The sequence below is a fragment of the Aegilops tauschii genome, chromosome 1 (genome assembly GCF_002575655.3).
Source record: "Aegilops tauschii subsp. strangulata cultivar AL8/78 chromosome 1, Aet v6.0, whole genome shotgun sequence".
Lineage (NCBI taxonomy): Eukaryota > Viridiplantae > Streptophyta > Magnoliopsida > Poales > Poaceae > Aegilops > Aegilops tauschii.
In genome coordinates, this window is record NC_053035.3 from 21540367 (window position 1) to 21554601 (window position 14235).

At 47.3% G+C, this 14235-nt stretch overlaps 1 protein-coding gene across 1 annotated transcript; it reads left to right on the forward strand.

The window, feature by feature from the left end:
* The first annotated feature begins 5610 nt into the window (after positions 1 to 5610).
* Positions 5611 to 6996, forward strand: LOC109752867 (cysteine-rich repeat secretory protein 55). Its single transcript, XM_020311778.4, has one exon. It carries the CDS (start codon positions 5786 to 5788, stop codon positions 6611 to 6613), a length of 828 nt encoding a protein of 275 aa, XP_020167367.1. The 5' UTR covers positions 5611 to 5785; the 3' UTR covers positions 6614 to 6996.
* The last annotated feature ends 7239 nt before the right edge of the window (positions 6997 to 14235 follow it).

A 14235-nucleotide genomic window follows, 5' to 3' on the forward strand; every position in this document is an offset into this window, starting at 1 on the left:
CTGGTAAATGCCGAGGGGCTCTCGGGAGCACAGTCATGTCTTGCAACATTGGTACCATCATCAGCAGTAGTGCATGCAACATCTAGTTTCTCAATCTGCATCTCGGCACCTTGACAGATTAAACGTGCGGGGAGGATTGGGGGGGGGGGGGGGGTGTTACTTCGAGAGTTTTGGTGTAGACATAAAAAACAAGCGCCAAAATCTTTACATGGTGTAATGGTTAAAACAAGGCTAAAAAGAGGACCCCGCATTCTACGGGTGTCCCTGATGTCTTATACTCCCTCCGTTCCTAAATATTTGTCTTTCTAGAGATTTCAACAAGTGACTACATACAGAGCAAAATGAGTGAATCTATACTTTAAAATATGTCTATATACATTCGTATGTGGTAGTTCATTTGAAATCTCTACAAAGACAAATATTTAGGAACGGAGGGAGTATATAGCACCGGGTATAGTGAAATCCATGGTTGTGCATGGACGTGCACATGGGTAGGAGTCCGAACCGGTATTGGTTCCAATACACGTTGCCGTGAGAAAAGAGATTCTCCATGCACCATGAGGTTCCGTGCATGTCTCAGTCGTCCATTTGGTTGGAGATCCGCATGTATGCATGCTTATCTTCTTTATCTGCATGGCTTAGCCATTAATAAATTTTGGAGGCCCCATGCATGTATGCATGCGGTTGTGAGAGAGTCGCATGTGCCATCCATCCCATCTCCCATATTTTTTCTTCATTTCTTCTTCTAATTTTAAGTTACTATATGTTTTGAACCGAAAATCAAAATTAAATTTCGTTTGCATATTTGTGTTCCTCGCGAGGTGCATTTTCGAACAAGATCAATTTTGAATACATTTCGACAACTTAAATAATGAAACTTGATAATCATAACTTTTTTTTTGCCAAGTTTCCTCATGTGTTACCAATTTTTATATGCTTCTTAGAGTTTTAGGGTTCTGTGCTTAGGGCTTAGGGCTTTAGGGATTAGGGTTTAGGGTTTAAGTTTTAGTTTGAAACCTGCTAAATTTATCGTTGTTTCTATCTAGCTTTAGTAGTTGAAACTTGCTCGACCACCCGATTTACCTCGCGGTCCGCAAAGTCGTTGGATTCCGCACATGGGCACATCAAGTTTGAAGTTTCAGTGTTCGAAACTTGCTATTTTGTCGTTCGCTCGTACCAAGTTTCAACAGGCTGAAACTTAGTGGATTTAGGAACTCATCAAAATATATTCAAAATGAATCTTATTTGAAAGCCTTCATCTTAAGCAACAGAAACCTTAACACAAAATTAAATTGGACTTATCATTCGAAATATATAGTAGATTGAAAATTAAATGTCAAAAGAAAAAGAATGGGAGGTGGGACGGGTGGAGCTGCAAAAAGTTGCAAAAGGCTACATGCAGGGGCCCATCCAAAATGATCAATGCACTAATTTATGCACGAGACCTCCCGCGTGCATGGGAGAAAATCCACTCTCATGTTGTCGTTCTACTGTACGGTTTTCTGATATATCATATGTGTATTCATATGGAAAGTCTGTAGCGCTTCTACTTGGTGAGATGTCTTGTATGCAGGCCTACAAGGGCCCATTGATACGACATTGACAAGCCGAAGATAATTTCCACTTATCATCGATAGTTGTCAACTTTCTTTCATCCGGAGCAAGACATCATTGGCTGCGAACAATGGGCAATAGTAGTTTAGACAAATGTTTCATCCGGAACAAAACAGGTGATACACATTGTTGCTTACATATAGGTAGATTGAGCAAAATTTGCTAGATACGGTTAGGTTCATGGAAGCTAAAGCTAATGCTACAGGCCCAACAGCATGGGCATGGATGGTGGACAAAAAGGCAAGCCGTAGATGACGTCACTGGCTGCCATCTTGGTCTGTGAGTAGCATGCATCATGGCTTAATCGCAAACCAATTTTATATTTTTGTTATGGGACAGGCAAAAGATAATTAAACCAATCATGGATCACAACTATAGTGTATAAAAGGTTGACATGATGAAAGCGTCACAGAGCGACAACACCGATTCAGCAAAAGTGCTTAATTACACAAGACGACTCGTCCAAAACAAATAACAGCAATCGAAAACAAGTACATACTCATATTATACCCCTATATAATGTGCGAATAACTTTGAAAGTTGGTCGTTGGATGAAGCCAATCCGACGGTACAGAGATGGCAAATCCGAGCACTACTGGCCGTTGGATATCATCTACACTCCACCAGATTCTGCCACATGTACAATCTAGAAGACTTCATGGTTGAACTTAAGCTTAATGCACAAACCTCAAAACACAAGCACTTCTCCTTTGTTTTATAGAATCTTTCATATCTTAATTGCCCAAACTTTTTTTTTCTAAATGAATTGTCACCTTTTGTTTTTACTTTATGCTTTACAATGCACAATTTCATGAATCTTAAAATAGATTTTTTTATAAAACTAATTGATTTTGGATGAGATGAACTATAAGAATTAAATGAGCATCTACATCATGCATATATGACTCAAAGGTTACATGTTGTAGTGTGATATTTATTCATAATTTGATTACAAAATCTCTTGCATGCAATGCACGTGTACCTTACTGGTATACTACTAGTACTTCATAAGAAAAAAGTCTAATTAATCTAGTATCCATAATGCTAATTGGGCCGGCCGGCCAGCGTGGATCAATCAGCTGGGGAGCGGGATCGTCTGACGTATACTGCACCCCTGACGTGGGGCCACTGACGTGTGGGCTTGGCTCCACCTGTCAGTGTGCCAACGACACGTTAGGGGAGCCGCGTCCATCACCTGGAGCTTCCTTCCTGCCGCCCCTCCAAGAAGCGGCGGGCTGCATTGGCTATGCACTCTGCCATCGCCTTCCGCGTGTTGTCGCAGGCTAGAGCGTCCGGCGCTGACCCCAGGCCCGTGCACGCGACAAGGCACGCCTCGATCTTATCTCGGCATTCGCCTTCGGCGCAGTTGAAATGCTCCTTCATAGTCGTGTTGAAGGCGTTAATGGCAAACGCCAGCTCATGAGCAGACAATGGCGACGGCGGGGATGATGGCAATCCGCTCTCCATGACGATGAGGCGTCGATAGCTGCTGGAACCTACGAGAAGAAGTAGCTAGGTGGGGCGTAAAAAAACTGGCGATGTTGCTGTGGCCGGAGGGGCTCGATGGGTTTTCTGCGTTGGGGCGTGGTCTTTTCCTTATATTTATGGGCGCACGTACGTGCTGATATTACCATGTAGATGAATCCGGCTCCAACTAGTATTTGTTTTGGTTTCGAAATCTATTCTTCTCACAACTAATAGTATAGTACCTTGAAGCGCAAGTCAATCAACGTGTTTGAAGTTCGTCACGTTGCATCCCGCCCCGCAGCGGGTCCGTTTCGTTCGGAGGTCGTCCGTTGCGTCCGTGGCTCGGCCAGGTTAACTTGGGCCTTCGCTGGCAATTAGTGAAAAAATTGTCGCTCAGCTGGGCCTCAGCCTGTGCCCGCGGCTCCAGTAGCCCAACTAAGCCTCAGCCTGTGCCCGCGGCTCCAGTAGCCCAACAAAGCCTCATCAGCGTCCGTCATCTAAAAAATTGTTGCATTGGTCAAAATCTTTTTTTAACACATTACAGATTGAAGCGCTCATACATATCGCCGTACACTCACCCCTATAAACACACACGCACACCCTGCTTCTATGAGCACCATCGAGAGACTGGGCCGGCATATCATCTTGAGATTTACGAAGTCACCGTAAGCGCCTTGTCGTCGGCGGGAATGTCTCTTCACACTGAAAGTGCATCGCCGGAAATCCTGAAATAAATCAATGAATAATGCGAGCACCAGGACTTGAATCCTGATGGGATAGGGATACCACTGTTCCTCTAACCAACCAACCACAGGTTGGTTCGCAGTCAACCACAGGTCAAAATCGAAGTCATTGAAAACCTCATGCATAATGCTCTGCCTCGGTGTTTCTCCAAAGGCCCTCGATATTGCCCGAATGTTCGGTGTGAGCCCTTCCCAGATCGAACGAAAAGGTTCGCTGGGAAGGATCCCTCGACACGAACGACTTTCATTCGGGGCCAACAGAACCCCCCTCCCGAACCCCAGTCGAGGCAGGCCCTTAGCTGCCCTCCTGGCCGAACCAAAATACATTTCTCTCCAAAAGAGTTAACGTTTCCAAAACTATTGAATATACAATACAGAAAATTCATGAAATGACATGTGCCGTAGGCAGTACCATGAGTTGCACAAAAAGAAAATCAATTTGCCAAGGTTTATTACATTTCCAAAAAAACATGTATATTAAAAATTGCCATGAAGAAAATGTACAGAGACAAAAGCCGCCCTATAGCTAGCTCACCTTGGGGTTGTTGCCGTCGAGGTGGGAGGGGTGGTCGGCCGGCAGCAAAATGTGTCGACGGCAAGGTTGTGGTGGCGGACGGCGGCGAGCTTGGGGCCGGAGCCGTGAAGCGAGGAGGGTGCGAGCGGCCTCGAGCGACGCTGTATCCGACCGGTGGCTCGCACGGCGGCGGCCCATGGGTACGTATAGCCCCGGTGCCGGAGGGGAGGGCCAGCTGCGGCGACTGAACCACACGGGACGAGTGGCGGCCTGCTCCCGATCGAGAATACCATGCATAAGCTGAGTTCCTTTATGTTTGCCGAGTATATACCTTGCGGGGCTCGGCAGAGCTTCCCATGTGCCGTGTTCTATTGTTTGGCGAGAGCCACAACCGGCTTACATTTCTTTTGCTGTGATCCCGTGGTAGTGTACTTGGCAAAGGGTGATGTGCTCGGTAATTGCGGTTTTTGGAATAGTGATATAGCCCACGCGCACAAAAAAAATGGGTGTCCGTCCTTTTCAGACAACTTGACGTTAGCAAATCCATGAACGGAAAATTGGGTATTGCTTAGGTGCCCGTCACAGCAAGACGACGACCTAACTTTGCTGTCACGATCGATCAATCGATCCCCGGTTGAATGGCTGTCTCAACATCCATCCAGAGAAGCATTGACCAGTAACGCGCTGCATTAGTGTGTCACCACCGACGCAGAGACCGACCCGGTCCTAATAACCGGCCATCTCCAACACTACGTAGTCCATGGATTGTTCCTGATTTCACTGCTAACCGATTAATGGCTTAATTATGGGATACGTACGTTTTGGGTTAAGCACATGCCCAAGATAACTTAGTTTTGTTGGAGGTATGACCTAGCTAAGGTATGTACTGCTGAATATTAACCAATCTAGAACAGTTCAGTTCGGTAAAGTCGTTTGCTTGCCTTGCAGTTTGAGAGATGACCCAGCTCGCTTTCTCAGCCTCAGGTGATCCACGTACGTACCTTGCGACTAGAACATTTCACTAAGTCGATTTCCTATCGATTAAGTAAAATGGATAAATCGTAAACAAGTGAGCATGGAGGATCCTTTTGGGTACATGCGTGCCTAACGTGGCCAGCTTAACTAGCTGAGCAGCAACACCACGTACCCAACAAGAATAATAATCCACATCCATGGACCAGTCTGCACGATCTAGAAGTTGCCAGGATCAAGCAGTGCCGCCACACATGCACACAGTCTCCAACCATTAAGATACAAGAGACATGGAGCTCCTCAATTATGGCTGCGCATGTATTGCATCTAGTCTAGTAGTAACATGGAGCCATCAGCCAAGCACAGATCACTCGCTGCCCGCTCTATAAGAATCTCACGCGCACCCACGAGCCCATGCATGCAAACAAACTGCTAGTAGCTAGTGAGCCACACACAACACATCACATCAAAGCGCATGCAGCAGGCAATGGCGTCCTCCTCCTCGTCTCCACTGCTCATGCTGCTGCTGGTGCCGCTCCTGCTCGCCATGGCGCGTCCGTGCTCCGGCGTGGACGCGATCAGCACGTACTGCGCCAAGAACGGCACCAGCGCGCAGACGCAGGCCAGCATCGACCAGGTCCTCACGGCGCTCGTCCCGCGCGCCTCGGCCGCCTACTACGCCACGGCCACCGCCGGCCGCTCCTCGTCCGCGGTATGGGGCCTCGCGCAGTGCCGCGGCGACGTCCCGCGCCAGGACTGCTCGCTCTGCCTCGCCGCGGCGGCCAAGGAGGTCGCGTCGTCCTGCCGCGGCAGCTCGGACGGTCGGGTCTTCTACGACTACTGCCTGCTCCGGTACTCCAGCTCCAACTTCATCGGCCTCGCGGACACTGGGTACACGCTCATCCTCCTCAACACCCAGAACGCCACCGGCGTGGACCTGGCCGCGTTCGACCGGGCGCAGGGGAAGCTCATGTCCCGCGTCGCCTCCGAGGCCCGCGACACCGCCAACAAGGGTCTTGCGACGGACACGACGCGGCTAGGAGGCGGCGGCGGCGGAGCCAAGACGACCATCTACGGGCTCGGGTGGTGCACTAGGGACATCACGGCAGCGGACAGCGGGCTGTGCGTGGCGCAGGCGGTGGCGGAGCTGCCCAACTACTGCCGGTACCGGCGCGGGTGCCGCGTGATCTACAGCAGCTGCATGGCGCGCTACGAGGTGTACCCCTTCTTCTTCCCGCTCGGCGGCGCCCGCGAGTCGGCCGACGAGGTCGGACAGTGCGACAAGATCGTCTTGAACGCATGATGGGTGGAGTACATCTAGTCAACTACAGTGCTATCTACATAGCACGCTAGCTCGTTGTGCGTACCTGGTGGTGGCGAATCCATTTGTTAGTGTCTGGGTAGCTCGTAGCTGACCTAGAATCCAAGCGGGGTCCAAATAATTTCAATAATTGCAAAATAAGCTAAATGCAAGCCTTTTTTTTTTGCGGAGAGAAATACAAGCCTTGTGGTTCTTTGTGTACATGTTTGCATGTGAAAATAAAATTTGGTGCAAACTACCATCGTGTAATTTTCATATTTGTAAAACCACTACTCCCATAGAGTAATTACATGTTTGCTTGTGTACATGTTTGTGTACATGTTTGCTTGTGAAAGTAGTTGAATGCAATTTTGAGTTCTCAGCCACCTTTCTCTTTTTTTTTTGCGTACCAATTGAGAGCTTTATTCAACGAAAGAGCTCCTAGCATCATCAGCCATAAGGCTAGTGAGTAGGAAAGAGGGTCTAGATCCAGTCCAACTTTCGGTGACCAACAGTGTGCATGCATGTTTAGCACAAAGATGGGTGGAGACTTGGCGTCCGATGCGCGGAGATGGACTCGCGCAGGAGGACGTAGCTGTCTGGCGTCATGGTGACGTCGATGGCGGAGTGGCCTACACAAGGTAGAAGACTCAATATATTCTGAAGACGGACCTGTGGAAGATGGCTGCGACGACACAAGAGTGTGTCTGACTGGATTGTGCCCCAGACCCGGTATGTGGCTCGGCTGGGGCTTCCGGCTTTTGATGTTAGGTTTAGGTGAGTGGTTTGGGTAGGGGCCCAACTAGCATCCCTTCATCATATGGATAAGAGTAGCGGCATATGTTGCCGAGATGGTGGATTCAGGAATATTGTCTGTAATACTTTGTAAGGTCCTCGAGAATAATTAATAAAGTGGCCGTATGCATCTCCCAGATACAGAGGCCGGGGGTCATCCTTCATTTCAAAAAAACAATTGAACGGATCCGATATCCCCGGATGGGGTTTACTCCAAGCACCCAACAAGGCATTTGTGGAACGTGCTACACCTCCCGCGCCCACCTTATTGGAATCCACATTCACAGCCGCATCTGTGTTTATCTTGACTATTCCCAACTCTGGAGGTATCCACCCATAACCCGGGAGTACCGAAGCATGTGAGTCGGGCATATCAAGCCAAGCCAAATCCTCTCGAATTCTCTTAACTGAAATAAAAGGGTCAAGCTGTTCATCATCATGAGCAACTTTGTTCCGCGTGTGCTATATGGCCCACATTACGCAGATCATTTGAGCCCTTTGAACATCAGAGAACCTCCCGTCACATATGATGTCACGGGACCATGTATTAGGGTGCAAGCGCAGCCTTCGAAGATCAAAAAGTGCAAAAGCTTGTTTCCAGAACAACTTGGCATGGGAGCAATGCACTAGGGTGTGCATAAGATCCTCATCCATTGCATTACAGACATTACATCTGCTGATTACCTTTATATGACGATGCCTCAAGGTACTTTCATCTGGAAGAATTCCACACGCCACTCTCCACCAGAAAACATGAACCTTTGGCAAGACCTTGAGCTTCCATAATGACTTCCACATCTGTTCTTCTGTCTGTGAGGAGCCGGTAACCATCCCTTCCTCTAGAGCCGCAAGCTCCTTCTGAGTCACAAGAGCACGGTACGCCGATTTTACAGAGTAGATGCCGCTTCTTTCATGGGCCCAAGCAAGAAAATCATCACCACCCCCTGTTCTTAACGGGATATTCAATATAGCATCGACATCGGGGGCTGTAAACACGTCCCTGATCAAGTCTCGACGCCATGTCCAGTTATCTGGGTCGATGAGCTGATCAACTGTCTCGAGGGTAGTCCCGCCCGGTACAACCATGGGCGACAAAGAGGCGAGGCCTGGAATCCATCTATCATGCCAAATTGAGATTGTGGAGCCGTCTCCCACCCTCTTAATCAGACCAGCATGGAGCGCCGCCCTGCCAGCCACTATCGCTCGCCATATGGCAGAGGAAGTCTTTGGCACCGTGGCCTCCATGAAATCACTATCAGGAAAATACTGCCCCGTGTTTGCCGAGCAGCGCCAAATTGAAGAGCTTCAAGTCACGAAAACCCATTCCACCGTGAACTTTCGGAGTAGCGAGTTTCTCCCAGGCTACCCAATGAAGAGATCGACGATCCAGGGAGCCACTCCACCAAAACTTTGCCATACTGGCCGTCAAACTTTTGCATACCTTTTTAGTTAGAAGGAAGCAACTCATACTGAACATTGAGATCGCTTGAATAACCGACTTGATAAGTGATTCTCTCCCAGCACAAGCAAGGAGTCTCTCAGCTCACCCGTCCATTTTACTCCGAGACCTCTCACCAATGTGGTCAAAAGTACCACTAGTGATCCTCCCTACAACCACCTTTCTCTTTGCAGGGCTGTTATGGCCGATTTGGTTACACATACAATCTTTGCAAAATTTGGGTCGACTAAAATTTAACAGACTCATCTTGGAGTCCCTAAGCCATTAGATCTTTTTTTTCGTTGAGATTTGCATGTGGCAAAGGAGGACGGACCCGGCCGACGACTTCCGAACCAAACAATCCTGTGGCAGGAGAGGTGACAGAGGGAGAGGCGCGGCTCCACGCCACGTCAAAACTTCTTATTCTCCATTTTTCTTTTATTTTCTTCGTACAACATACGTGCCCCGCACATCTGCAATAACTATCGTCATCAATGTCGTTTGCCCTTGCCACATGACCTGACTAGTGGGTCCTACATGTCAGTTTTTCTATCAATATGAGGTCAATCGATTGGTTAGTGCTTTCGGCAACACAATTACTAGAAATCATTATTTTCGGCAAACTTTTATGAAAACGATGGTTTTTGGCACTATGAGACACAATTGTGATGGTTTTTGGCAATTTACTCCATACTTCTGTTTGAGACGACCTGAAGCGAGATGAGCTGTAAGCGAGACACAAAGTGCGCCGGAAGGCACCCTAGTCACTCCTGTAAGCTCCAGCCTAAGGCCCATGCGAGTGAGAACTCTATTTTTCTTGGCTTATTATGTGCGAAGGCCCAACTTAAGTGGCTTCGTTGGGCTTCTGGAGCGCGGGCGCAAGGGCAGAGCTTCAGGCGCCCGTTCCATTGAATCCTGCAAATGGGCGCCTGAAGCAGCTAATTTTTTTTTAAAATAATACATTTTTTAATTAATTTTCATAATTATTACGCTGGGTAAATTTTTTTCAAAAATAATACACCGCAGGCCTAGTCGGCCCACAGCAGGCCGATTGGACTCCAGTCGGCCTACAGCTGGCCGACTGGCCCCTGTCGGCCCACTGTGGGCTGATTGGGTCCTGTCGGCCCACTGTGGGCCGACTGGAGCTAATTAGCTCGTTGTGGGCTAATTGTTTTTGCAAAAAAGGTGGCATAAAAAAATATGTTTAAAAATGTTAATTATGTAATTAAAAAATGTTAAACGTGTATAAAAAATGTTCCTGATGTATACAAAATATGTACAATATATATGCAAAAAAGTTGACATAAAAAATATGTTTTAAAAAGTGTTAAGCATGTATTTAAAAATTGTTAAATGTGTGTATAAAAAATGTTCCTTATTTATACAAAAAATATAAAATGTGTATGAAAAAAAGTTGACACCAAAAAAATATGTTTGAAAAAAATGTATTTATCCAGTCGGCCTGCAGCGGGCCGACGGTGTATTATTTTTGAAATTTTTTTATCCAGCGTAATATTTATGAAAATTAATTAAAAAAATGTATTATTTTAAAAAAATAGCCCTGAAGCACTCCAAGCTAGGCCGGCCCATTCTAGTTTTTTTTCCTGTTTTTATAAACGACAAAAAAAATGCGCGCGCATGGGGGTTTTGTTGCGAGCACTCAGCCCTAACCACCAAGCATCACACGCTGGTGTAATGATACTTCGTTTTTTTTCTTTTATTTCGTTCTTCAGTGCGGTTTATTCTTTTCTTTTTTCCTCATCCTTTTTTCTTTAACGCACAGTTTAAAAAAAATTCATGAACCTTTTTCTAAATTGAAGATTTTTTTCAAATTCGATGAGCTTTTTTTCAAATTCGATAAACTTTTTAAAATTTGTGAACCTCTTTTTCATATCACCGTGAACCTTTTCAAATCCTTAAACTTTTGTTCAAAATTTATGAACCCCTTTTCAATTTCATTAACTTTTTTCTATTCACATTTTTCTTTACTTTTCATTTTTTTTTCATTTTTTTTCATTTTTTGGATTTTTTATACAAAAGGTCAACGATTGAGAGATGAGCGGGAAGTCAGCATTGAAAGTGGGCCGGCCCAATTTGCAGGGCGTGTGGGCGCCTGTTCTCCTAGTCGGCGCTCTTCTAAAACAAAAGGAGCCCCCGGGCTCAAGCGCCAAGTGGAGCCCCACGGAGCGACGGACCCAGCGGACGACTTCCGAACGAAACAGACCTGCGGGAGGAGAGGTCACCGACTTCAAACTCATTAACATGCCCTTGAAGATATTCCCTCCGTTCCATAATGTAAGACGCCTTTTGACACTATTGTAGTGTTAAAAAACGTGTAACATTATGGAACGGAGGGAGTACTATTGATTGACTGAATAATAAATGATACCGAAACCAACAATACTAGTGTAGTCCGAGCCGAACTCATCTAGATACCAGCACGTACGTACGTCCATCTATAAATACACGGGGAAAGAGCACACACCTAGGTACGAAAACCATCGAGTCCCGGCTACAGCAACATCGACAGTTTTACACCTTAGCTACCTCTTCTCGTAGTTAGAGCACCTAGCATCTTCGTCTCGTCTTCATGGAGAGCGAATCCCCGTCGTCCTCATCAGCGGAGCCTCACCAGTCAGCATAGGCCTATGCCAACATCGACACGGCTGTCAAGTGTTTGAAGGGAGGCGAGTGCCAAGATAAGATCGATGTGTGGGTAGGGCTGCAAATGAGTCGAGTTCGAGCGAGTTAGAGTTAGCTCAGCTCAACTCATATTAAAAGTAAGGCGAACTCAAATTGAGTGAAGTTCAAGGCCGAGTTGTAGAATAAGACTCGTGCTCAGCTTGTAACGATCTCGAGTCGATCTCGAGCTAATTTCAAGCTAAATTTGCTCGTAAAAAGTAAGAACCTATAATAATTATTCCAACTAGATAAGGCTCAACACGACATAAGAAAGCACTAAAAAATATTATTCCATTCAAGCCGATGATAATATAAAATTTTCAAGGCGTCTGACTTATTATATTACAACCGAAAGTCTAGTATCGAAATAAACATATAACTGGGAAAAACAAATTATAGCCAAAGACCATAATAAGGCCTAAAGCTTCTCTACACTTAGTTAAGCTTCCATGTTTGCTAGTAGATAAAATGAAGAAAATTCATGGACATCATATATGGTAATACATTATCTTATGTCCATTTAATATATGGCATGATCACTTAACATAATGATATTATGTCGAGCTATCGAGCTAAAATCGAGCGGGCTAGTATTGGCTCAAGATCGGCTCGTTTCTCGGTCGAGCTACATAAAGTGTTCAAACTCAGCTCATTTATTTTCTAGTCGATCTCGAGTCGAGCTAAAAGACGAGTCAATCTCGAGCGACTCACGAGCCCCGAACTTTTTTGCAGGCCTATGTGTGGGCTGCCGCGTGCGCGGGGCAAGAACCACCACTGGACGCCGAGGCCTGCCCCAGCGCGCGCGGCGTTGATGAAGTGCATAATGGACGCCGAGGCAGCCGCCAGCGACTTTTCTTGAGACATGATTGATTTTATTAGCTCAAAATGAAGCACCAAGAGGATACAAAACACCATGAGCACACACCCGGCCTCTGCATAGCTAGGATACACACAGCCAACACGAACACACACACACACAAGAAAACACACCGACCAATAGCAAAGTCATGTAAGAGGAAAGCTATGAGCAGGCGAGAAAAAAAACCCAAACTGATCAGATTCGTGATCGGCAAACTACAACAGTGACCATATCCGCACCAATCATCTCATGACAACACACAATCGATGAGTTTCTTCAACAGCAACGCCTTCAGGATAGGAGCAGCGTTCAAACGCCGTCGTCGCCGGATCCAACCACCAAAGGCTAGAATCTGGGTTTTCACCCTGAAGAATTAGTCCGAGCATATCCGAGCAACGCCTCCAACAAGGTAACATTACCAGGTATAACCAACTTGGATCAGACCTAGGCTTTCACCCCGGAGCTCGCAATCGGGGTGCTCGATTAGCACCACCATCGATGTCACTCATGTGTTGTCGCCACCACTTTTCCGCGAACCCAGCAGCTATGTGTGATGTGCGACCACCGCCTGCTGCACAATCATCCCTATGCGTCAAACCGTTGTCCATAGTTTGCATCTTGCTGCCGAAGTCAACCACCTGATCTGAAGGGAAACCCTTCCGAAGACCTTTCGGTGGCCATCGCAATCCGCAACAAGACTGTCGCCGCAGGCTGGAGTGGTCATCTCCACGGGCGAATCTGCGTGATGGAACGACCGCTTCGGAAACCCACCCATGTCTGGCCAGATCAGAACGATGGATATCATCGCACGATGGCGACAACAATCACCACGCCACAGATCAAGCCCAGCCAGCAACCGCAGATCAAGCCCCGCCAGCGTCGATGACCGTCGACCCATCACAACCAGAAGGCGAGGCACCCAGGAGAGGACACGGGGGCGCGTTCCACCACTAGCCTGCTGTCGTTAAGCAATTGACACCGTGATCTGCCGCCATGCCCACGACCTTCACGATCACATTCAGATCTGCGCCGGGGAGGAACAGCTCAGGAGCAAGAGTCCAGCCGCCACCGACCACCGACCGAAGCTTTGCCCGGACGGCAGCAGCGAGGGAGAAAGAAGGCGACGGGGGCCTAGAGCAGCTGGCGGCGGCGAGCCGCCCGAGTCGCCGATGGGACGACGTGGGGGCGTTCGATGCCTTTTTTCTGGGGCGTTAGTGGAGGAGCAGCAGGAGGGAAATTCGAGCTGATTGTGATCGACGCCGGCCTCATCAATAGCTAATTAGCGCTATATACCCCGAGCCCTATTTCTAACGAAGTCTCTTCGCCGTGGTTCAATTGGGTTTTTTCACAGCAAGAATCGGCCAATGGTTGGTTGACACGCCCATTATTTTGGGACATGGCCTGGTAAAATGTCATGTGGCTGCAGCGACTGCCGTGTGAATTTTCTTAACGTGATTTCCGTTCCTCTGGGTGTGCCTATCAATTTGGCTTTCGATTGGGCCCGTATCTGCATGTTGTCCTTCTCTTCCTGTGGGGTTGACCCATTTGTTTTTTCTGCATGTTCCCTCTGTTCCGTTCCAGATTGTGCTGTCTTTTACCCATGTTGCGACGTTGCTGTTTGGGCGCGTGGGCTGTTGGTGACGGACCACCTATGTCAAGCTGCTGGATGCTTCGTTTCCCACCGCCTCCTCCGTTTTATCTGGAGAATTCTTTCTTGAGTCTTTCTTTCCTGCTTTGATTTTTCTTCTCTTGCTCTTCCATCTATAAATAGCCATCTTTTCTGCCGTTTCTCCTTCGCATTGTGAGCTGCGTCTACCCTGTATTCGATGGTTCGTTCTTCGCTTTCTGGGA

Excerpts from the sequence above, each read along its gene's own strand:
- LOC109752867 (XM_020311778.4), top strand. The coding sequence starts at position 5,786 with ATGCAGCAGGCAATGGCGTCCTCCTCCTCGTCTCCACTGCTCATGCTG.